At 38.3% G+C, this 25,151-nt stretch overlaps 3 protein-coding genes across 8 annotated transcripts; 2 read left to right on the top strand and 1 right to left on the bottom strand.

The window, feature by feature from the left end:
* Positions 1-152: 152 nt before the first annotated feature.
* Positions 153-11,533, top strand: LOC135636980 (isoprenylcysteine alpha-carbonyl methylesterase ICME-like). Of its 4 annotated transcripts, none has more exons than XM_065149252.1 (12): positions 153-484; positions 1,431-1,507; positions 1,677-1,746; positions 1,830-1,910; positions 2,019-2,093; positions 2,211-2,312; positions 5,693-5,830; positions 7,422-7,487; positions 7,601-7,744; positions 8,518-8,608; positions 10,550-10,733; positions 11,183-11,533. In XM_065149252.1, exons 1-11 carry the CDS (start codon positions 249-251, stop codon positions 10,709-10,711), a joined length of 1,242 nt encoding a protein of 413 aa, XP_065005324.1. In that variant the 5' UTR covers positions 153-248; the 3' UTR covers positions 10,712-10,733; positions 11,183-11,533. The 4 variants fall into 4 exon arrangements, with proteins under 4 accessions (XP_065005324.1, XP_065005323.1, XP_065005322.1 ...); XM_065149251.1 differs by having other exon boundaries at positions 11,102-11,533; XM_065149250.1 differs by having other exon boundaries at positions 5,693-5,842.
* A 937-nt stretch (positions 11,534-12,470) lies between these two features.
* On the bottom strand, positions 12,471-17,346 carry LOC103968671 (probable histone chaperone ASF1A). The gene is made up of 3 exons (XM_009382002.2): positions 16,985-17,346; positions 13,198-13,313; positions 12,471-13,106 (listed from the first exon to the last, which is right to left on the bottom strand). The coding sequence occupies exons 1-3, from the start codon at positions 17,091-17,093 to the stop codon at positions 12,768-12,770; spliced, it is 564 nt and encodes a 187-aa protein (XP_009380277.1). The 5' UTR covers positions 17,094-17,346; the 3' UTR covers positions 12,471-12,767.
* Positions 17,347-17,566: 220 nt separating this feature from the next.
* Positions 17,567-19,344, top strand: LOC135582023 (anaphase-promoting complex subunit 11). 3 transcript variants are annotated; one of them, XM_065147124.1, is made up of 2 exons: positions 17,567-17,719; positions 18,818-19,344. In XM_065147124.1, the coding sequence occupies exon 2, from the start codon at positions 18,826-18,828 to the stop codon at positions 19,078-19,080; it is 255 nt and encodes an 84-aa protein (XP_065003196.1). In that variant the 5' UTR covers positions 17,567-17,719; positions 18,818-18,825; the 3' UTR covers positions 19,081-19,344. The 3 variants fall into 3 exon arrangements, with proteins under 3 accessions (XP_065003196.1, XP_065003195.1, XP_065003194.1); XM_065147123.1 differs by having other exon boundaries at positions 17,583-17,817; XM_065147122.1 differs by having other exon boundaries at positions 17,584-17,860.
* The last annotated feature ends 5,807 nt before the right edge of the window (positions 19,345-25,151 follow it).

Raw genomic sequence — 25,151 nt, 5'->3', positions numbered from 1 at the left:
GATAATTTTTTTTAATATTTATCACATAAAATTCTCAAATTCTTGACCAGTGAATCTGATAAATATTATTGTTGGATCAAAATTGTATATATTCGGACATTCGTACCATGCTACGTTGCCTATATTGGTAATACGTATCATTGCATACGGGCAATAAATGTCATGCGTCGAAGAAAAGGAAAGGCCCGGCTTTCTTTGGCCTTCTCAACTTCTTCAAACCGACTCTCTCTCTCATTCGGCCGTCGGCGATGGAGATCGATCGTCCCGCCACGAATGGAGACGGTGCCGGAGCTGCGGAGGAGATGGATCTGGAAAGGCCATTCCTCCGCCGCAGCTCCTCCGGCAGCCGGAGGAGGAGGACGGCCGGTGAAACCCCGCTGGGCTCTCCATCTCGCCGCCCGTCCTTCCGGCAAGAAATGGGCCACGCCGCTGCGGAAACCTACCTCATTACTCGGCTCACCCTCATCCTCCTCCGATACCTCGGGTACAAATTTTGGGATTTCATTAGTGAGTTTTTTTGTTTGAATTTTTTATTCGTCGGCTCATCCCATATTGTGCCTTTAGTCCTATCCAAGAAAATTGACCCGTAAATTTAATAGGCCCGAGACCCTAGATGTTTGTTCTGTAAAGTATAAACTAACCGATTTATAAGGACGTGATGTATGGATCTCAGTAATTTTCTGCTTTCTTAAACCATGTAGTGCTTGGAGGTCGACTGGTAAGACATTATTAACTTAGATGGATCCTGTTCTTATTTTTTGTACGCTAATTTGCCTCACCCTTTCATGATTACCTGATGGGAAATGCCAGATTCTAGGGTTAGAATTTCCTTCTTGAAATCAATGGATTAAACAGATTTATAATGGAATGGTGCAACATAATGTTGTATATATTCACTCTAATTTGATGGCATATTATTTGGAGTGCCCAAACAACCTACTAGTGTAACCATGAACTGCAATATATAGGTTTCATCTGTTATTATGATTTATGCTACTAGCATTAGCAGAGTCTCATCGCCAAAAAAAGGCTGAGTTTTCTAGTAAATGACGAAACCTTATTACAACAGCTTCTATTCATATTGGAGGCAGATGAAAGAACAGCTTCGCTAATTAATCTGCATTTTATTAGCACCCTAAAAATCTTATATAGATATAGTCAGTAAGTTTCTTGATTAAGCTTAACATTTTAAAATTTAAACATTTGGTGATTCTCCATGGTAATGTGTTGTTTTGCAAAACCTGAAGCCTATATTTGGTTGGTTGCAAACATCCAAGGGTTCATTCTTTTACAGTTGCTTAAAATTTCAAATTATTTGTCTACTATTTCTTTTTATACAAAATATCTGCTCTACTTCTCTTCTTCCATCAAATTTTTTAATTGAATTCCAGCTGGAATTTTATAGTCAGTATCTATTCAAATTTGTTCAGGGTTGGTTCTCGGTGGATTACAAAGTTTCTTGCCCTCGGTTTTTATGCTCTCTTACTTATGCCAGGTTTTATACAAGGTGCTCTTGTTACTAAACCTTGCTCTGAAATTCACTTGATGCATGAGATATTTGTATGACCATCTTTTACATTTCTTTTCATGCACAAGTTACAAGTTTGTTACTAATTTACTTGATAGTGTTCATATGTTGGTCTATACAATTAATAATGCCTCTTCTTTCCCTACAGTCGGATATTACTATTTTTTCTCGAATCAGGTGCGCAGAAGTGTAATTTATGGAGAACAACCAAGAAATCGGTAGACAATTGCAAACTGTGTTCCTCTCTAACATGTATTTCTTCTTCTCATTTCTTCTGAACTAAAGGGCTTTCGTTCTGCAGCTTGGATCTGTATTTGCCTATTAATGGCAGCACACCTAAGCCAGTTGTGGCATTTGTAACTGGTGGGGCCTGGATCATTGGGTGAGTGGAGTTACACATGGTTGAGAATGACATAGCACGGGAAATTTTATAACATAATTTCTGATACATTGTTAACTATTTAATAGGTATCATCTTTTCTTTCTTCAGCTATAAAGCATGGGGTGCTCTGCTAGGGAGACGTTTAGCAGAAAGGGATGTTATAGTTGCATGCATAGACTACAGGTAACGTTGAGGCTCTTCAAAGATAAACTGTAGTTCTACATTTGAGATGATATGTGCAGCTTGATCCTGATGGCACCATATTATGTTTCATTCAAGCTTGAGGTTTTCATTTTGTAGAAACTTTCCTCAAGGGACAATAAGTGATATGATAAAAGATGCCTCCCAAGGGATCTCATTTATATGCAACAATATTGTTGACTATGGAGGTGATCCTAACCGGTATGGGTTTTATGTCATGATACTTATTATGCTTGTAAGGGTTGCTAACTGCAAACCATCAAAGATATTTACATTAACTGCTTGATGGAGTTTGGCATGAAGTTTATTTTTTAAGATTGATAGGAAATTCTATGTCAACTTAGTTTCTTGTGTGCCACTATATCAAACCTCTACTTGAGGGTATCAAACAAGGATATTAGCCCCATCAAATAAGAAAGAAGAGTGAAAAGAGGTAATAATATTAGTTATCTACTATATCCAGATCTGGACCATAAATTAACATGTACAAAATTTTAGATTGAATATGGTGAGAAATTGATGATTGAAGATTCATTTAGTTTTGCCCTCCAGTGATTTGTTATGTAGTGCTAACTAGTGCAACTTATCTATAAAGAATTGTTGAACTAAAAATGCTCCTGAATTTTGAATAGCTAAAAGTGAAGGAAAATATATCTACTAATTTTTAATTTAGATCTATAGCTATCTCTTGTTAACATAAGTTTGACTAGTCTTACATGATTCGATGGACTGGTATGATATTATCATTCAATGATATCGTTCGGGCACTCAGCTAGGCCCTCGTGTGAGGTCAGGCGAGGCCCAAATGCCTCAATTCGGGTTCAGGCGAGTGCCTTTAATTGACCGTCACTTAGGTATGCACTTGGGCCAAGGCACTTGCCTGGCCCAAATTGATTGATTTGGTTCAACCAAACCAGATAAGCCATTACACACTCCACCTGCCCCCCTCCCGCCCTTTAACCTAATCCACATCTTCATGCACACGTAAGGCAGTCGGATCTCAGCTTCCAATGCATGTGCAAGTCGATGACCATCGTGCATAAGGCGAGTGGCTCTCCAGCGGACCTCCCTTCTTGAAGATGGAGGTACCTTATTATTTTTCCTCTCTCTCTCCTTCACGCTGCATTTCTCCATCCCTCTCGCCCTCCAGTGGTGCCAATTCTCATGCCCCTTGTTGTGTTCTCTCCTCCACCTCCTACGACGATGCATCCCTATCATGGATCTCTCTCACTCATCTCCTCCTCCCTCTCCCGATGGCACTCAATAGCTTCGACGGTCAGTGGCACAACCCCCTTCTTGCTCTCTCTTCCCTTGACCTCCTTCTCTCTCTCTCTCTCTTTGCTTCTTCTTTTTCTTCTTCTCCTATTGTAAGCCAGCTCACCTCTCCCACCAAATGATTGTTACTAATTAATAATAGTTAATTATTGTTAATACTAGTTTATGAAATGTGTTATGTATTGAATTTGTCAAGCTAGGTTTATTGGACTTTTGATGTTAATTTTCTTTTTTTTTACTATATTTGGATAATTGAATAATTTAATGCTGTATAGATGTTTAAATGAATGTTGTTCAATGTTTTATTAGTGATACTTTGATTATGAAATGATATGAAATTAATATTTTATCTAATTTTTATCTTGATTATTGCCTTTCTCCTTAATTATATTTTTTATAATGTTTATATTCAGTGATTTCAATAGGTGCTTGGGCGAGGCCCGAGCGCCTCGCTTCATTTCCAGGCGGCGCGCTTCAAAGAGGCATCGCTTGGGCGCTCGTCTGAGCCCAAGCGTCGGGCGCTTCGAGCGAGCGCTCGGGTTAAACTAGGTGACCAAACCAGCGTTTTAGGTCTGGTTCGGTCTTCGGTGCTTTAGTTGGTTCAATCGTCGCTGTCGCTCCCACTGCCATTGCTCGTTGCTACCGCTGCCACTGTCGCCACTCTTGTTGCCACTGCTACCGCTGCCATTGTCGTCGCTCCCAGTGCTCGCTACTATCGCTGCTCGCCACTCCCGTTCCCGCTGTCACTGCTGCTACCACTACCGCTGCCACTCCCGTTCCCGCTGTCGCTGCCGCTACCGCTGCTCACTGCTACCGTTGCCACTATCATCGTTTGTCACTCCCACTTTCGCTGCTCGTTGCTGCTACTGCCATTGCCGCTGCCACTATCGTTGCTCGCCGCTCCCGCTCTTACTATCGCTTCTCACTGCTACCGTTGCCATTGTCACCGCTCGCCTCTCCCGCTCCCACTGGCATTGCTCGCTGTTACCTCTTCTCACATCGACTCGATAGTATACTGTTAACAGTAAACTAGTAACAATATTTTTTTATTTATTAGATTAATAATATATTATTTTGATTTTAATATTGCTAATTTTTATTTATTTGAAATTATTGTTATTGTTTTGAATTTTTGTGATTTTTTTAATGTGATATTATGATTTTGTAAGATTTTTTAATTTAATATTATATTTTTATTTAAATAATTATATTAATTAATTATATTATATATTTTTATATTTTAGCGTCTCGCTTCGCTCAGGCGAGCGCCTAACGCCTCGGGTGTTTTTGGACCTTGATGTCTTTTGGTGCCAAATGCTTTTTAAATCACTGTTTATATTGGTGATCGCTTAGGTGTGCACTTAGCACTTCAAATGTTTTAGAGCCTTGACACCTTTCAGCACCTAGTGCCTTTGACAACATTGTCGTTTAATGCTTCGAAAGCTCAAAATCAACTTGAAGGCTACATGTCTTACATAGTGCATACTGCATACTACATAAAAGGATAAGTCTAATGCATGAGACTTTCACCGGTATAGGATCTAGAAAGGTCAAAGGACACAACCTTACCCTATGAATAAAGAAGCTGTATCTGGGACTTATGTTAACCTCATTGAAGTCTTAAGGAAGCAACCTGCTCACCCTCATTTTACATGGTACATAGTTTATGAATTGTCTATTATCAGCCACATTAGCTTCTTTTATTGGTACAAAATGCACATATTGATCTTGATAAAACTTATACCATAGACAGTTCCTATGAGAGGGAGGCAAGCCTATCATATCCCTAATTCTGTTCAGTGAATGAATAAGCTAGCAGAAGCTATATTTTAGTTATCCTATAATGGGTGTCACTAAGGAAGGAATAGTCGCTGAACCATGCTCTACTAGGCAAATTTGACATGATCATATGACCAACCTATTTGATGTTCAAACTTATAATTTAACCAACTAGTTAATAACTCTAAATTTTTATTGAAAGTAGCTGTAGATAAGGAGATTGATTAATAAGTTTTTTTACATAAAGCAATGTAAAAATCAAGTTAATTAAGCTTTTCCATGCTCAGTTCGGTGATTGATCCAACTTAAAATAAATTTATATATTAATGTTTAGGACAAATAAGAACTTAGTTGATCAATCTCCTTTCTAGTATTCTTAATCGGATCTTATGTTTTAAGTGTTAAAAGTTGTCTATAGTATATTGGGATTTAACTTGCTTCAGGGCTATTTTTCCATGTGCACCGGATTATATGGCCATCTTGCTGCATCTAATATCTATTTTTCCTATTCATGACTAAAATCATAGGATCCATTTAATGGGACAATCAGCTGGTGCACATATTGCTGCTTGCGCACTTGTTGATCAGGCATTGAGAGAACATCAAGGAGAAAACACTTCTTGGAGCATGTCCCAAATAAAAACTTATTTTGGTTTGTCTGGGGGGCAAGTATTTAAGTATTTGATGTTTTAATTGGTTTCCTATGAAGTTCTTCACATTTTCTTAAGTTTGTTACCATGCAAAATTTGTTTTTCCATTTATATTATGAACATGATGTTTATTGTGCTTCTTTGAGGGTTCTGATGGTTTTTTCTTACTAATAACTGGCTTCTATATTTTGGCAAGTTCCCCAACTAAATTATATGATATGATGTGTCATCTATGGAATGCTTGGTAGCAGCACGTGCACATTGGTGGCTAAGATATTATAATTTCCATGGTTCAAGTCTGAAGATCACAAGATATACTAGCAAATGAATTTGTCTTAGCCCATAGCCTCATAATCCAGCAGGATGTTCAATTTCTTCATTACAGATCATGATGACACATTATGAAGATATACCATGTTGCTTATTTCTGCACATTCTCTAGTCAATTATAACATGCATGATTTTTGTCAACCTTAAAAGAACAATAAAAGATGCAATTATAACATGCACATGTTGCTTATTAGCTTTCCTGTATTGTTTTAATTACACCGAATTGCTTTTAGAAATAGCATGTCTTCAATGATTAGTACTTTTGATGCTTTTTTATTTTCTTCCTGGAAATATATTTTGTATATACCATTTAAAATTTTGCAAAGCACATGTTTGCAGTAAATTAATTTTAGCAGTTAAAAAAATGACAACGGTATTGCTTTTTAGAGCTCAATAGAGGAAAAAGATTTACATAGATTTATCCCAAATAGCTGTGACATTGCATCTTATTATTGTTGTAGTAGTTAAACATGGTAGCTGAAGTATATGAAGTTAGATCTATAACCTGATAATAGTTTTACAGTAACAAGTAAAAAATGTAAGCATAATATTGAAGTGGGGGAACTACTATAGAGATGCATTAAAAGTTGTAAAAGAAAAAAAAAAGGTTAAAGGAAGGATATATCCGGACTCTCTAAGGATAATTATTTTCATTAAGTGTGTTTGGCTGCTTCAAAAATCCATCCCAGTGATATACAATGCTTAAATAAAGACTAGTATTGGACACCTTAAATCCAGAGTAAGAAAAAAATTCACAAAATGGAAAATTATCACATTATAGAGAGTTTAAGAGAGTGGGGGCAAGAGCTACATTTCTTTTTTTTTTAAGAAATACTTCCAGGAGTCTTTAATTCATAGAATCCTTGGAATTCAATCCAAGAGGTGCCAAGATAAGGAGCACCTACAATAGATATTATTTCCAATTAGAAATTAAAATAATTCAAAATTATAAGTAAAGTACAGTGGTGCATACCCACTGATGCATAGAACCATATAGACTGTAAGAAAATTCTGTCATGCATTGATGTTATGCTGAGTTCAATTCTCAATAGTTTGGAAGAACTGATTATTCCCTCTTCCATATGCTGGATGTTAAATAACTATTCCCTTGAATTTAAGCTAGGACTATTCTGTTGATAAAAGAGAAAGGTTCGCAAAGTCAAAGACAACTTGATCTCTTGGCTGTTATATTTTTTTAGCTTAAATCCTAAATTGCTTTATCAATTTTATGACTCAATAAAATTGTAAAAAATTGTTCCAAAACTTCAATTGACAGATATAACTTGTTTGACTTGGTCGATCATGTCCATAGACGTGGCCTGTACCGCAGCATCTTTCTCAGGTAATTATTCTACATTCCTTTCGTTGGTCAGTGTTATTTTTTGTGCTCCATCTTTTGCTGAATGTCACTCACATGTAATTATCCCACACAACAATTTAAAACTTCTATCACAGCATAATGGAGGGGGAGCAGTCCTTACAGCGTTTTTCTCCAGAATTGACTGTACAGGACCAAAGTTTTCACCCAGCTATTATTTGCCTGCCTCAGATTATCCTTTTCCATGGAACAGGAGACTATTCAATACCCTCTACTGCCAGGTTGGTCTTGGTGAAACTGTTACGAGAAGGAATAAGCACTTGTCAAATGAACAAGATTGCCTCAATTGAAAATGAATTTGAAGCGTCAGATTCCTTCTGAAAATTCTTATCAGTATGGAAACATGAATATCATGGCATCCACAACTAAGGCACAAGAATATCACTTCAACACATCCCAATAGCTCTTCTTCCTACATTTTGTACTACCAAGTCATTTTTTGTGTTTGCATTTCAAGTGCTTTGTTTCAGAGACTGTTTGATTTTTTTGTTTTTTACCAATCAACATGCTAGGTGAATGTGGTAAATTTGTTGGCATCAGGATTTTGTCTATATTTGTGTGATCATTATGACCATTAGAACCATCAAGCTTAAACTAAAGAATTTAAGTCGGCTTTATGGATCTATATACAACATTTAAACTTCACCTCATTTGTTAAGAGCAAGGCTGTTTGAATTCCTTCAAATCACTATCCATTTTGTTTTAATACATATTGTGTTGTTCAAAATTTGACCTTCGAGACAAACCCAATTTCTCGTCATAATTTTCCATGACAGGTGCTCATTATCATAATTCTCCACATGAGAAGTGAGGTTTCACTAATGCTGCATACATATGGCCTCCATAACAATTATTATAGTTAATTTTATTTATCTTTGGATATGGATTTACCTCTAGAAATGATATTAATTGGTAATCCAACTTTTACTTAATCATGTTACTTGGACTAACGGTTTTCCATGGGCTTTTATGAGTAACTTACCTAATTTTGCAGTGAAAACTTTGCTACTGCCCTCAGGAGTGTTGGTGCTCAAGTTAAATTAATCTTGTATGAAGGCAAGACACACACTGATTTGTTTTTGCAGGTAAATTCGTGGTAATTGAGCAATTCACTTTTTTATTTTCAATTCCTACTGCCCTCAGGAGTGCAACTTCTGCTATAATCTATTGTCATCTTATGCTTCTCGTCTTTTCTCTTCCATTATTTTTTTTCCCTCTGTTAATTGCAGAATCTATGGGAATTTCCCTCTCTTTTTCCTCCCTCCTCTTACTCCACTGTCTCCTCTTCCAACTTTCTCTTTCTCCTTGTGCTTCTTCCTCCTCTTTGTCTGCTGCCTTCTTCCTTCCGCCTCCATCTTCCTTCTGTATCCCTTCCTCTTCTCCTTCTTCTTTTTCTTTGAGACATCGGTATCATTATGTATTAGTGTACCATGTGTCAGTACACCACCGGTATCCAATCAGTGACCGATACAGGTCTAATTTGTGAAACAATGTTCCTTATTCTGAGTTAATGTGCTTTAACAGCAGTATAACAGTAAATTTAGTCCTAAAAACTCTTCAAAACTCTATCTTATACCTTCTTGAAGTTATTCTGTTTATCCTTGGTTGCTTTACCCATCTCAAGTAGATTTAAACTCCCATGTGGGTGACTTCCATTAAAATTATGGTAGGAAGTATTGCGTTGAATTTGTTGATGTCTCCCTATCTTGTACTACTCGTGTTGAACCATTTATGGAGAGTTCTACTAGTTGTTATTCAGAAGGAATCATTATTGAAAAGATTCTGTTTGCAGGGTTCAGCGAGAACAGAAATAGGGATGTAATATTGATGTTATATTTATGGTTTAGGCATTAGCTTTGTGCAAGTACTTAATATAAATAAATAGAAATAGTCATCTTTCCATCTCCTGTTTTGTCTATTCTTTGTCCTCTTTTTTTTATTTCTTCGTTAATTGCTGCAGCTGCTTGACCTTTATATTCTTCATGATATTTTGCTGTCAAATGGTTTGACCATAGAGTTATGTTTTATAAATTTTCTCTCGAATCCTTTACATTACTGCCGGTCTATTTTCTTGTATACTCTGACTGCAGCTTGCATTTGTGAAAATTAAACTGAATCTGAGATTACAACCTGATGATTTCTTTTCCTCCAATTTGTTTCCTGTCCTGTATTCACTAGCAATTAATATGCTAAAATTCTTTGTCTTGGCATCCAATGTTTCAGTGAACCAACCTTCGAGTATGTACCAAGTGAGAGGCCCATACCTCTTGTATTTAATTCTGGCATAATACATGTCATTTGATAGGAGGCTTAAATTGCCTAGCTGAAATCTGGACCCTGAAGAGAACTACAAATATTCGAGGACTTTTTGGAGAAGCATGACTTGAGATGACAAAAGAAAAATTAAATTAAATTGAATCTGAGATTGCAGCCTGTTGTTTTCTTTTCCTCCAATTTGTTTACTGTCCTGCATTCACTAGCAATTAATATGCCAAATTCTTGGTCTTGTTATCCATGTTTCAGTGAACCAACCTTTGAGTATGTACCAAGCGAGAGGCCCAGATCTCTTGTATTCAGTTCTGGCATAATACGTGCCATTTGATAGGAGGCTTAAATTGTCTAGCTGAAATCTGGACCCGGAAGAGAACTGCAAATATTCTAGGACTTTCTGGAGAAGCAGGACTTGAGATGACAAAAAAATAATAGAGATCAGGAAATTAGTGAATGCTAGAGTGACTTAGGAATGATTTGAAATTGAAGACTTGCCCTACTCATAGGTCAAATTGTGAATCAGAAGAAAAGGAACTCTGCCTAATCAAGTAAAGCAATTAATTGTCTTTTAATTTTTATTACATACCGGAATCATTATGCAGAACCTATGAGCCTTGTATTAATTGCATGGATTCTGTTTCAACATATTTTTTCTTTTCTGTGAACAAATATAAAACAGGAAGTGATGACTATCTATGTTTCAACTCTAGTTTTAAATTTGCTTTACTTCTAATACCAAAGGCATTCACTTACAGGATCCTCTAAGAGGTGGTAGAGATGATCTTCTTGAAGATGTAGTTGCCGTCATCCATGCTGGCGATGCAGTTGCGCTTGCAAAAGACACTACAGCACCTAAAGCGCGACGCCTGGTTCCTGAGTGGCAATTGAAGTTGGCTCGTGAAATAAGTCCCTTTTAAGCAGCGATGATGTGATTTCTAGGTGATGATGATTTACAAGAAGTTTCACCAAATCCTGCAATTAATTTAATATCTATGAAAGGTTTTTTTAATCTAAACAGAAAGTTTTACTTCAAAAATTTCTGGATGAGAAATAAAATAACTTTTCTAGTATTCATTGAAGAAGGAACACTGCTATCTTGGTGGATCCTTCAAAATTTTTAGGGGTGATGCCATCTCTCATAAGGCCTGATGGTTGGGATCCATATGTGCCATCTCAGACATCAGGCCCATGAGAGACCACATCCACTAAAATTTTTCGGGGGTGATTAGTGTACCTGTGTTGTGTTCTCCGTAAAGTTACACATGGTGACATTAAAACTGATACTCAGTTCTTTGTTTGTTATGTAGGTAATGATGCAGATGTTTGCATTCTCTGAAGCTCTTTCAGCACATTAAGCACCAAAATAATCTTAACACTAGAATTTGCAGGAGCTTTCAAGTATAGGAACTAAACTGAAGTGGAACATCATTGATGGCACATTAAGACTCCATGGAGAAAGGTAAAGCACGAACTAAGGATGAAGTTTGGACGAATTCTTGGGATGCATTTTGTGATGTTGACATGTGGCGCGATTGGCATAAAACTCTAGTCATAATGTGAAATTGTACGTCTGTTGCCTATTCTCAGACCAAAGTAGAAATATCTTCGACAAATCTTTAAAAAAGTTACTTTGGTCAAGCAGAACATCAGAATTCATTCTGCACAATTTTACCCTTTGTTTGAACTGGCTGAATCACAGGCAAGTGTAGTCTGTATTTTGAAATACTTTTTTTTTGTTCTTCTTTTGCCTTTGTAATAGTTAAATCATGTAGATTACCTTCCAAGCCTCCACAAAGCAGATGTACCATTTGAGGCTCCTTTAATGCTTTCAATGGTTAATTCCATATCTAATTTCAGTGATAAAAACTGCAATGGCCATTGCATGGTATATAACAGACAGGCAGTCTCACTGTCTATATAGAATTTCTAATGTTTGTATTATGGCTGTGTTATGTCAAAATTCAGACTATCTGCTTGAGTTGTTACATGACACCAGGAAATATGTTATTAAGTATTGAAATGCATGGATGGCAGTGAACTATTTTGGAGACTCTTATATGATGCAACTCAAGTAGCAAAAAGGTATTGTTATTTTGCAAGTATTTGGCTATTTATCGGACATGCTTTTGTTTGTTTCCTCTTTGATGGATTCAAAATGCTATACTTTTCTTGAGAGGTGAAGATCTTGGAGATGTTTGTTCCTGAAAAGTACTCGTGTTCGTATGTGTTCAGCCAAGCGTTTGCTTCTGCTTTCAACTAACTGAAATCCCCATTCCTTTTGCAGCTTTGATTTCTCGGTCACCACCTTACCAGTACAGAGTTTGGCTTCCCTTTCCTCGATAAAAGGTTGAAAATTTCTTTACAAGTTAAACTGGCTTTCATGATCTTGTTTTTGCTGTGTATTCCTTCTCCCGAGTCTTTCTTTCTGACATCGCTCAGTTACCACTGGCGGATACCATCACGCTCTCACAAGCACGCGTGATACGCTGCAGCACGGTGGCAGAATCCAATGTTGGGCAACATTCTTCCCTTCTGGCAGTCGAGCCTTGAGGTACCAATCATCTTTTAAGGTGGGATGGTGCTTGGATGAATCATGGAACAAGTGATTGTATTTTGCAGACCACAACAGTACTACAGAAGAAGTCGAGGAAACAAAAAGCTTGGCATGGGCAGATATAAATGACAATTTGTTTTCATTTCCCACTCAAAAATAGATGGAGCAAAGGCTCACTACTGTATTGCTACAAAGTTCCATCGATAAACCTGCACAGTATGGATCAGAGTACAAACCGAGCAGTTTCCTTCCCATCAAATGAAAACACAGCTCCGGCTAAGTACTTAATCTCAGTTCCACCAGCCATCCAGGTCAGGCACAGTATTCGGATCAAAGAGCAAATTATATTAGCCAAATTGGCAATACCTTGGAGAAGTTACCGTTCTACAGATGACATCGATAAAACGCACAAGCACCAGCTAACACTTGGAGTTTTGGATGGACCGTGGATCATCATCTGTATGACTTTCGGGTGAGACTGGTGGCTGCTGTTGCTGCCCTCCGTTCTCGCTGGGGTCAGGATGAAAGCTGATTGGGAATTTTGTGACACGAGGCTTGTCGGCCAAGATGTTCCGCTGGACTCTATCAACCAAAACCCTTGGAGGAGGTTCTTCTCTGAGCTGCTCATCGTCATAGTCATTGTTCACATAGTAGCCGACTCTGAGGAACTCCTGCCCCAGATACGAGCAAGTTAACAGTAGCACTGTGACGCCTATGATGTCTTCTTCACGGATCTTGGTTGGATCTGGTGGATCTGCCTGAAAGTTCAAAAAGGGAGGAGCAAGTCACTTTATGAGATCATGTGTATAAACAATTTTTATATCTTGGTTCAGATTTCTCTGACATTGCCTGGAAAACGAAGCGATAATTCCCAACATTGACAGGACCAACAAGCACACTCTCAAGGAGCTGGTCATAAGTTTCATCTTCTGCTGAACCAACATATATGAGTTTCCATTCCAAATCTGAAGAGTTGAGCACAAAAATAATTGTTATTGCCGATACTAAGAAACAAAAAAAGGCCATGAGCAATATTACCATAAAATTAAAATTTCCAGTTTGTGCTTGCCTCCTTAAGAAGGTGCCTATTAATGCAGCACAAGCATTCCAAACAACAAAAATGAAAATACGGAAGAACCTAGTCCAGGAAAGCTTTATCCGACACATATCATGATGTTAAACCGTGTTCATATATGAAAAGACATTTGGATGTCCATGTTCTATAGCAATCAGCAGTGGAGAAATGAGGAGGATAATGATATTTCCTGAACTCCATATTTTTCACTTAAATCCATCCTTGTTGTAAAGTTGTTCTGAATTGACAGTGTAAACAAACCTTGTTTGTGTTGCACTTTTGGATGATTGAAGATACTACGAAAAGATAGTCCACATGGTAAATAAATTACCTTCAGACGTAATAATTCAGATGGCTGCTAAAGATAAAGGAAGGTACATGCGATGATCTTCCATTACTTCAGAAATATAGTAAACTCTCATTTCTTGAATGGCCATTGTTATTTTTCTGTGCATGTCTGCTAAAGGTGAAATTACATGTCCTACTGACTCAGTTTGAATAAGAGTTCATCACATAATAGCACCCATATATTAACTGCTTGAGTTATTGCTGATAAGTGTAAAGTATTAGAAAATTTCAACATAGCTCCTGCCCCATACTCTTTAGCTATAATAATCCAACTTTAAGCCTAATAATTATAACATAAGCATTTAGCACAAATATGGACTTTTAGACCTTACCCACAATATGGGCAGAGATCTACACATGACTAATGTTGTCAAAGGCGCTATGAAAGACGCTAAGGTTCAAAAATGTTTGAGGTAATAGGTGCTCAACCAAGCAATGCGCTCGCTAATATAAAAATGATAAAAAGTTTATAATTAAAAAAGTCAACCATTAAAATAAAAATAGACAAAATATGAGTTTCATATAATTTCATATTCAAATTATCACCACTAAATATCAAATTACATTCATTTAACCATCTACAAATTATTAAAATGCTAAATTTTCTGAATCTAATAATAATAATAAAAGATTAATATCAAAATTAACATTATGCAAAACTATAGCAAGAATTAACAATTCAAAATTCTAGTAGTCGAAATACAGTAATCAACACTATTCATAAACTTGTTTTCTTAAGAATTAACTATTATAAATAAAAAAATAATTTTGCAGAGGTGGGGGGTGAGAATAGGAGCAGGTTGATTGGAACTAGGGAAGGCAAGGAAAGAAGGTTGATAGCAATGGAAGGAGTCATGTTACACCGTCGCCATAGGGAGAATACTAGTCACTAGTCGTTCGAAGAGGGAAGAGGGAGGGGGTTTGGGAGAGCGTTGCAGTTGGGAGGGGAAGAGGGAGGGAAGAGGGAGGAAAGAGGAAGGAGAGGGGGCTACGGTCTGGGAGCAGAGAGAGGAGCTATCAAGGAGGAGGATGCTGTCAGGGAAGGAGGGGAGCTACAATAAAGGGTGCATGGGGGGAGGGGAAGACACTAGCAAACTCCAACACGGGGGGTGAGGGGGCTGCGACAAAGGCTGGCGGACGCCAATGCGAGGGGCTGTAATAGAAGGGGAAAGAGGGAGGGAAAGGCGCTGGCGAACGCCGACATAGGGGGCTATGACGAAGGGGGGAAGATGTTGGCGACTATGGTAGAGGGAACAGGGTGCTGTCATGATTTAGGGGGTGCGACCACGGAGGAGGAAGAGGAGAGAGAGATACTGAGAAAGACGAGAGAGAGATACTGAGGAAGACACCACTGGCGCCATTCACCATTGGAGAGGAAGACGCAACATTGTCATTCACTGATGAATTAGAAAACACCACAGTAGTTGATCATTGGAGAGGAAGACACCAATGCGATTAGGGCTCGTGCGTGTGTGCACAGGGGTTTTAGGATTGGATGATCAGGTTCAATTGAACTAGAACCAATGAGAATTAAGCTCGACTCAAGCTTGACCCAAGCCTGATTTGAAACAAGCAAGCGCCTAGCCCGCCCAACGCCTAAGCCCAAGGCCGCACCTAGTTGAAGGTGCCCACCTAGACTAGTTTCGAGGCATTCAAGCGTCACCTCACCTCGCTTGGAAGCGTAGGTGAGCGCCCAATGGCTTCCCTACGCGACCATGCATAATTTCACCCAAAGGCTAAAGAATTGTCTTGGTCCAAAAGTTCCACCAATATTAAGTATAACAAGAGGAATAAGTTCAAACTCCTTATTTTTCCATGGTGAATCTCAAAGTAGAACAAAATGAGTCTTACATAATATTCCTAACCCAATAATCCCTAAAATGTCCCTAAGCCCTAAACTCATAAAGACTCCAACTTACCTAACTCCTTGCAATCTATAAATAATGTTGACTGACACCTTAATGAACACACATTAAATCTTTTCAACATGTAAAACTTCATCTTTCTTTGATATTTCTTAATCCCCTGCAATGATCTCAGCAAAATCCTAATCTAGTGTCTGCTAGTCTGCTTCAGTTTTGTGTCAGCAGTCTCATATGTTAGTTGCAAAATGTAAAGGGCTGATAATAACTGCATGACTCCAACTGTGGGATACACCATAACCTTCTAAACAACGTATACAAAAGTATGCACTGCTGTATAAGCATTCTGAGACTAACAAACCTTCATTGCTCTTACTTGTTATTTAATATATTTGAAATTTGTGTCATGAGAAATCTAAATGTATTTAAGAAGATATATATTTGCATTATGTCGATAACTTGGACTGCATCGATCAAAAGTAAATAAGAAACTCTAAATGGATGCTTTAAAGACACAATGATAAGATACAATTTAAACTATTTTGTTTAGTGGTTGTAGCTTAAAGTTATTCAAAGTATAGTATCCCACAAGCACAAAAACCTAGTGGATTTCTAGATTTTGATAATCTTGAAAATGTGATTGAAAGGACATATTCTCATATCATAACAACATCCTGTGAGCTTAGTTATGAATATAAAGAAGTCAAAAATGATACATGCCTTTGTTCTATGCATCTCGGCAGCACAATATTATGCTAAACTAAAACATTTACCAGGCACATATAACCTGCTAGTATTGCACAAGAGGTATTGTGTCATGATCTAAGGAGTTGGCACACAGCCATAACATTAAATATCTTGTATATCGATAGACTTAAGCTCGTTAAATTTGACTATAACATCTCATATAAGTCCCAAGAAAACTTCCTAAAATATGTCACCGTCACCACTCCTCGCCCTGCTTTCATACGTTACATTGATAAACTAGTGCTAATCCTACAAAAAGAACAATGTTATTGACGGGAATAAGACATCTACAAGTATCTCGATTCCCTCAATAAATTCAACAAGCTTCTACTCCCTCTTCTTCTCCATTTCCATGTTCCGCATCATCTAAAGCTCAAATTTCAGCCACCACGCCATAATGTTGTTTCATGGACAACCCTTCCTACAAACTATAATCACCTTTCACTTTGATTCCATAACAAGAAGAAAAGAATAGAAAATGAAACCAAGCCATGACAAACAACAGTGTAACACCAACAGAAGCATCAAAGGAAAGACGCACAACGAAACCCCACGAAAGGCGGGACTTTTTCTTAAAGTTGGAAGTTCTGGTCGAGAAATATACCATCTTCAAGTGGAATCAAGCACTCGTACGAGATCTCGAACTGGAACGGGCTGAGGAACGCCGTGGGATTATCCAACACCGTAACATTCGTTATATTCACCGCACTCATGGTCGCAAAATCCGAATATTTCCAGCGCCACCGCCGCCGCCAATGGATCGAACCGAAACCCTAGAAACAGAAGGATTCCCTCAAGTCCCGTTCGTTCATACCTCAACAGTACCCTAAATCGGCGACGGATCGAAGAAGAGGGGACCGGAAGCTCTCAAATGGATAGGGAAAGTATCCAAATCGAACGGGTTTTGGGTTATCGCCCGCTCGAATTAAAATGCGTTCGGGATTTCGCGTCCCGCTGAGAAGCGATGCTCCGTATCATTATCATAGTTTTCTCTATTATATTATATTTTCTGGAAATAACATATATTTATTCGATTAATATTCAAAACTCTATTCATCAAAATCGAATCGAACATCGTGGCTCGAACCAGAATAGATTTGATCCGATCATGGCTCGGTCCACTTGGTTTGGTCGAACTGAAAAGCTAATTGATTTGACCAGATCAAATGCTGAAAGCCAATTCATTTGATGAGATCATGTCAAGTCATAGTAAAGCCGTCACCCTTCTGTGTGTCGAAACCCTAATCCCCGAACGTCTCCTCCTCCTCCTCCCAGTCGCGTGAAAGGCGACCGACGACCGACGACTGGCGTTCGTGCGCAAGGCGGCCACTTACTCTCAGTGCGGCTCTCTCTCTCTTTCTCTCTCTGCTGGCGGTGCAGCATCCCTCTCTCTTCTCTCTCCCCCGGCGGTGCAGTCCCCCTCTCTCTCCCCCGACGGTGCAGCAAACCTCTCTTTCCTCTCCCTCTCCCTCTCCTCGCGGTGCAGTCTCTCTCTCTCTCTCTCTCTCTCTCTCTCTCTCTCTCTCTCTCTCTCTCTCTCTCTCTCTCTCTCTACTTAGGGTAGGATGAGATTTGCAAATACGCTCTTCAATGATATTTCATAAAACAAGATTAGGTAATTTGTGGATCTAATGGCAAGATTTAGAGGCCTTATAGATAGATAACTTTTGATTGATCCCATCTCAGGTGTGCAGCCTTCGTCAAAATGAACTACAAGTCAAACAAAAACAGGGAAGAGCTTTGAGAATCAATTTATTTTTTTGGTTGTTTAGTGAGCCTGGAGAGCAGTACATGGTCCAATTTCTTTTGTCTCTTGATGTTAAATGAAGCCTTCACATGTTAAACTTCATGAATGACTTGTAGTTTTTAGCTTGATGAAAACATAATAACACCTTTCTGTTTCAAAATAGATGCAATCACTAAGAACTGCCTATTTGCTTATTCTTGCGAGAGTTCTGTGGAAGAATCTTTTATTTCTTAAGAAAGGTTTCATAAGCTGATGGCAAATGCACTTGTTAAAGATCCTACTAGAGTGAAGATGTTCTTGAATGTTGGGGGCAGGTGCTTCTAATAGTATTGTTTGAAGTATCATCACTGCCTTGCTTCTGCTGTTGATCTTGTTAGGTTTCCTTCACTATATTTTGCAGATGCTACCATTGTTTTCATTTCTGAAGTTGTTTGAGTAGTCTAGATATACTTATAGTAATATGTTATGGTGGCTGATTTGATTCTCGACACGAGGTTATTGATTCAAATTTTTGCAGTTATATCTTGCATTTAACATAAGCTATACAAGATTATGTTTCTGTTTTTCGTATACAATGTGTTGGAGCCATTTTAGTTCTCAGGAAAGCTTCTTAGAATCATCTTTATATTGCACTCTATCGATACGCTTTGAATAAGCAAAAGCTAAAATGACCGTGGTTTTCTTCCTCAGTAAACCTGATGAAGGTCAAAATACTGAAGTGGCATGCTGTGGCTTCGTGGACATGGGATGCTCAGGATGAAACATGCGGGATCTGCAGAATGGCGTTTGATGGTTGCTGCCCAGACTGTAAATTCCCGGGTGACGATTGCCCGCTGATCTGGGGTGCCTGTAATCATGCTTTCCATCTGCATTGTATTCTCAAATGGGTTAACTCTCAGACCCCTCAGCCGCATTGCCCTATGTGTCGCAGGGAGTGGCAGTTTAAAGCTTAAGCCTCATCTTAGTTCATAGGATCAGTTGTTTGTGGATTGTTCTGAGGTTGCGTTGCTGCTCCGCCAAGAGACATCCTTGGTACTCGAGGTTTTGGGAGTTGTCCCTGATGTTTCTTCTGATCTTGAATCATCAATCAACGTGTTATGTTAGTTTGTAGCAAGGCAATATTTCTGAAGCTTTCTGTGAGGAACTTGTAATATGTGACTATGGTGTACTGTTCCAGCATTATTGATAGAAGGGAGACCTTTTAGCTCTTTGAGAAACGCTTACTCTCTTCTGCATTCTTTCCATCTTACTCAATTCTCTCTATTATGTCATTGCTTATATTCTTTGATCCTTCATCTTTGTCTAAGCAAGGTTGTAACTCTTGTCTGCAGGGAATTTAAGTGGAAGAAATGAGGGCCATCGATCAGAAGAACTTCTTTTCACAGAAAGAAGCTAATGCAAGGGCTTCTGTATACAAATCGGCATTGTGAGAACAGCAGGTGTGTAATGGTTTGGTGTTCAAGATTCAAACTTTTCTCTTGCTTGATCTATTTTGTTTCCTTTTGGTGAATGATCGAATCCCTTTTTGTGATGATCTTCTTAGTTCACCCAAAAAAAGAAAGTTCAGCAAAGAGAAATTTAAGAATTTGAAAATACTACAATAATATGTTCTTTTTAGGGTAAGAAATTTAACATTTCAAGCCACAAAAAAAAGGGAAAAGAGGAAAAATAAAGAGTGGGTTTGCCAATTGCCAATTGCCTAATGATTATGACTACCATCTAAGCTTGTTTTGTAATTTTATTTATTATTATTAGTTGTTTATTTGTTCTTACTTGGAAGGCCATTTGCATCAGCACTGGCGACATCATGGTGAGCTTCTCGATAACAAGTGTGCCAATGTGTTCGATGCTGTACAAATAAAAGAACCCGTCCCAACATAAAACAAATCTGTATGGAGCAAATTGATCGTTTTCTCATCGAATCCAACGCGGATGCATCTACAGCGATCAGGACAATAACCGGTAATGGTAAACCCAGCAGAAAGCAATACAAATGCAATCAAAAGAATTTTATTACCAGTAATTTTATCATTACTATCTTCGTTATTAATATCATTATCATTACCATTATTATTATTTGTTATATATCCTCCACATGATGTCCAAGAATGAGACAAAAATTACTTTTATTGGTTCGTTCGCTTAGAAATTGATGCAAGACAAACAGATATGGGTTCTCATCATCATTATCATCTACATAGAAAAAAAAAAAAAAAGTCAAATTAAGATTGTTAAATATAGTTAAAAAAAAATTATCAAATTGAGATTGTTAAATATAGTTAAAAGCTATATCTAATGAGGGTAGGGAGTATATCATCATTTAATCAACACATATGAGTCACCTTTGAGTCATCTACTCGCATGGATAAGAGTCCAAAGTAGGTCCAAGGTATGCAGCATAAGGTTGTCCCCATTGTCGCCCACATGAACAAGAGGCTAAGAGAGGACCATTAGAGGCGATTAAAGGTTACCTCGTAAAATATTTCACGGAATATTCTATCTTTTTTATAATTAAGTATAAAAACACGATGAGTAAGGGATTGACTTTTTTTTAGTACTTGCATTTGCACTCATACACATTAAATTACTAACTTATGCGACAAAAGGAATCGGGTCTAAAAATCTTTTTTGACCTCGGACTTTACGTAACTAGCACCTTGAGAGTTTAGCGTTTTCATGTCGGAGGCACCTTGGGCAACCATATGTATACGGGTTCAGACTACATTGGGTTGATCCGGGCATCAATAACACCTTACTGTAACATTTTTCGTGCTAGAAAGAGCACTCAATGTCATAGGAACGACTACCTATCAATCCTCTCAACGAACGCTCAAACAAAAAAGCTTTGCCTCCGACTCATAGTACTTTCATCCAAGTCGATTAACAACCATCCTCTCCATACATCGGAGAATCCACCTCGATACAAACTCAAATACGTACTAGCGCCTATTCAACAATTTGGGTCTTTCACCTCTAGGAACGGCATTGGGCCACCTCTTCATCCTTATTGATGTATTTTTAAACCTAACTTAGTAAGCACATATGATAACAAGCATGAGACAAGCCGCCGCTCTGATTTTGGCCCAATTGGCCCAATAGGCAACTCCACCAACTCAGCCATAATCCTCGACTCCATCACTATAGGCACTTGCTGAGATTTCCTAATATAGTGTTGATATCTCAAGAGTGCTTGAGGCCCATCGAATCGTTAGTCGAGGGGGTACTTTGATCATCGATCATGAAATTCAACAGATCATACCACTTTCACTCTTCCTCGTCTGAATTTAAAACTCAATCAACGGACTCGATGAAGGATTCCCTATGGATCTAACTACAGTAGATAGACCGAAATTTGAAGGAGATGCATCTATAGTTCCAACAATTAAAATGGGAGGCATTGGTCGACCCTACCTTAGGTCAGTTGTCATTCACCTAGAAAATCAAGGAGGAAGCGATTATAACAAACTTTCATCTCGTATTCTTAAAGCAGTCAATGGTAGCATTGACTCGATGGAGCATATTACAGCATTCTATGCCCATATACCATTATATGGCACCTTAGACACCCTAAAGTATCATGCCTTCTCGATTAGGTTAAGAGGCTTAGCATGATAATTGTATGCTCTCTTGAAGTTATTTTCTATATGCTCCTTTGCCCAGTTGGTGAGGGAGTTCGAACTTCACATCCTCGAGAACTTATGCCCTTGGCCTTTAAGCGATAACACTCCTCAAACTCAAGTGGGGGGAAGAAGAAACACTCGTAGACTTTGTCGCTATGTTCATAAATAAGATCTAAGGTATAATAGATGCCCATCTATTACTCATAATATATACCATTATGATGGGGCTTAAACTCTCTCATCTATTTTGGTCATTAATAGAGAGGTCATCAATGACAATACCTGAGATACTTCAAAGGGCCAATCAATACATTATCACTGAGACAATGGTCATAAGCAAGTGTGAGAGGTCATGTAAGAGGCCGAATGAAGAGCAGTTACAATCAGCCCAGGCCCCGAGGTCATCACAACAAAGAACAAATAAACCACTTGAGTTACCTTACCCAAGACGTAAGTTGACCCTCTAAATATAACTAAAACCGAAGTCTTCCTGCAAATAAAAAAAGGGGTTAAGAGACCCTCGCCCAATGAAGATCTCGTTAATGAAAAGAAATAAGTACAAATACTACTGGTTCAACCAAGATTATAACCATGACACCAAAGAATGTCATAACATGAAATAGTAGATTGAAAAGCTTATATTGTCACAAACTTAGCTGGTTTTGCCTAAGTCATGTGATACCCTTACGTGTCCGTCCGTAAAAGGTCAACCTCCTCGAAACCTCTTAGGGCCTCTTAAAGACTTACAAAAGATAAAATATGTTAGAGAAAGCGTTTAACTTAGGATCCATAAGCAATCATTTCAGTAAATACTTGATAAACAATACAAATTGCAAATATGAACTTCACAATAATTGAACAAGTTGCATGACAAAAGGTCCAAGAAGGTCCACCACAAACCAAAATATCCACAAGTGCCCATATGATACAATCTTCATTTACAAGCCTAAAATAGCCACAAAAGCTAACGAAAATGGGGTTGCCAAGCCTATTGTCAGTCCTTTATATATAGTGCAAAACATAAACAAAAATGAAAGACACAAACATACATGAGTATTATATCGAACACCTTCTTTATAGCTTTATCCATGATATTCTCCTCCACTTATTCATTTGACGTCCTCGTCGAAGCCTTTGCGAACATTGCATCTTCTCTTCTTTACTGAATCTTCAATCTTCTACTCCAACTACACCGCGCCTCTTGGCTCCCAACTACTCTCCACCATTATTGTTGAGTAATCCAACTTTGATTCGCCATACTACTTCAATTTGCCAATAACTCTGACTCTGATATGAGGTCGACTGAGTTATGTTGATCCTTATTAGTTGCTATAGATTCTTTAGATGAACGAAAAGGCCATCCTTGTTATACCCTAGTCTCTCAAATGTCTCATGTCGCTTGAACTGGATAGATGCATGTTAGAGCTTTAACGAATATCGCATCATAAACTTTAAAGTTTTTGGGGTCTTTCCTCTATAAAATTCGTCCATCCATTCTTTTTTCCATTTAGTTATCAATTCCAAGTAGGTTCATATCACTTTCATTTCGATTGACATTCTGTTAAAAATTGAAGCGAATAGTCTACTCTCAATAGCATCGATCATCATTGGTGAGGATTTGATAACTATTGTCTCCTACTATGTTTATAAACCTATGCAGAGCTCCTCTACTAGATAAATAGGAGAACTGGGATACTCGATTTCGCTCATTCTCTTAAAAGTTGAGAAGGTAAAAGTTACTTAACTTCGTTTACCTCTTCGAGGGTTGTACTATATGCATGAAGTTGATTACTAGCCTTCACCTACTCTTTGCTCACACTTCCAAGGCACTCGAAGTGTTTGCACTCCTTGCGTTGAGTTAACTATTGTGATTTTCTTACTTGTTACCATCAAATTTCTAGAATGCAAGAAGTTTTGCTAAAAAAGAGCAAAATTTCACCCCAACTTACAGTAAGTCTTTGATAGTTTTGGTTGCCTCTTGGATTGTACTATCTACTATATCATTTCTGTCGCCTACTCCTCTAAGTAGAAAAGGTATAGCACCACGTACTACCTATTTCATTCCTTTGTTAAGCACTCTTGCATCGACCCATAGTCCTTCACTTTCAGCTATTTTGAAGAGAAGCTCGTTGATACTGGTCTTACAAAATTTCCTAGCCACTGCCCTTCAACCTTGCCTCAGTACTTGGAGTTTACCTCTGCATTCTACTCGGTACTTGAAGTTTGCCTCTGTATTCTCCATCTCCTCGGCCCTTTCATGACTAACGCTCTCTCTTTATAAGTGGAATCAATGACTCCATGAAAGTCTTGCCTCTACAATACAATGGCATTGTTATGCCTATGAAATTACTATCAATTGCCTCGCATTTGCATCTCTTTCTTCATGATTGGTAGATCCGCCTCTACAGTACTATAACACTCAAGTCCACCTCTAGTCTAACCAACTCTTGTTTTAGATAGTTAAGTCACTTTGAACTCGTCATCACTTTTTTCCCTTTTTGACTACCTGCTTCAATAACTTTATATTCTCCAAGCAGTTCCCCTTAGTCGATGGAAAGACAAACTGTAACTCTCACGCATGGCTTTCGCTATCATGTTTCAGGGCTCGCGTCGATTATGTTCTCAGTTTATTTAGTAGCAACATTCGCTTACTTGACCTTGTCCTTTAATTTATCGGGCTCCCTTAAACGAATATGAGCTCTGGAGCAATCTAACTCTCAACTCACTCCAATCATACCTCTATATGATCAAGTCTCCCCATGAGACTTATTTGTACTTGTATTTGGAATTCCCCCTTAGTGATACATAGCCTCCATATATTGATAATCAAGACTTTCATCCGATGTAAAATTTTATACATGCATGGAAGACCCGCCTTTATGGTACCATGGCATTCACTCATTGAATCCATAGCACTTTTTGTTATCATGTCGTTCATCGAAATGGAGCTCCCAATCATACCTTTATATGACCTAATCACTCGCGAGACTTTTTTCGTGTGTATCGTATTGCCTTGAACTGTTCCACCATGATTCGATGCACCATGTCGCTTTGGGATATCTCAATTGCATTATGATAATTGTGGGATGAACTAGGATTACGATCTCTCCATGTCTCTGCTAGCATATCATAGGGCATTTGTCATCTTCAATTGTATTCACTCCTTTGGCAATCGATCTTCGTTCACCCGCTTTCAAGTCACACTTGGACAAAGCATAGCTCTAGAGCAATCTATCACCTAGCAGCTCCCAAAGTCCATTGACTTTGCTGAAATTGGTGCAACATTGTTTGGATCTTAGGTCTCTACCCATCCCCTCCCCAACACAATATCTGCTGCACACCTTTTCCTTTGTGGCAATTTGAATGGTAGCACTATTGTATATTCTTCAAGAGTTCCCACCTTC

The sequence above is a fragment of the Musa acuminata genome, chromosome BXJ3-4 (assembly GCF_036884655.1).
Source record: "Musa acuminata AAA Group cultivar baxijiao chromosome BXJ3-4, Cavendish_Baxijiao_AAA, whole genome shotgun sequence".
Lineage (NCBI taxonomy): Eukaryota > Viridiplantae > Streptophyta > Magnoliopsida > Zingiberales > Musaceae > Musa > Musa acuminata.
This window is presented reverse-complemented; position numbering and strand designations above follow the sequence as displayed.

Coding starts and splice junctions, on each gene's coding strand:
- LOC135636980 (XM_065149250.1), top strand. CDS start 249: ATGGAGATCGATCGTCCCGCCACGAATGGAGACGGTGCCGGAGCTGCG. Junction 1,508..1,676: donor TATGCCAGGTTTTATACAAG/GTGCTCTTGTTA, acceptor CTTTCCCTACAG/TCGGATATTACTATTTTTTC. Junction 2,094..2,210: donor GTTGCATGCATAGACTACAG/GTAACGTTGAGG, acceptor TTCATTTTGTAG/AAACTTTCCTCAAGGGACAA.
- LOC103968671 (XM_009382002.2), bottom strand. CDS start 17,093: ATGAGTGCGGTGAATATAACGAATGTTACGGTGTTGGATAATCCCACG. Junction 13,314..16,984: donor CTTGATTCCACTTGAAGATG/GTATATTTCTCG, acceptor TCAACTCTTCAG/ATTTGGAATGGAAACTCATA. Junction 13,107..13,197: donor ATTATCGCTTCGTTTTCCAG/GCAATGTCAGAG, acceptor TTGAACTTTCAG/GCAGATCCACCAGATCCAAC.
- LOC135582023 (XM_065147124.1), top strand. CDS start 18,826: ATGAAGGTCAAAATACTGAAGTGGCATGCTGTGGCTTCGTGGACATGG.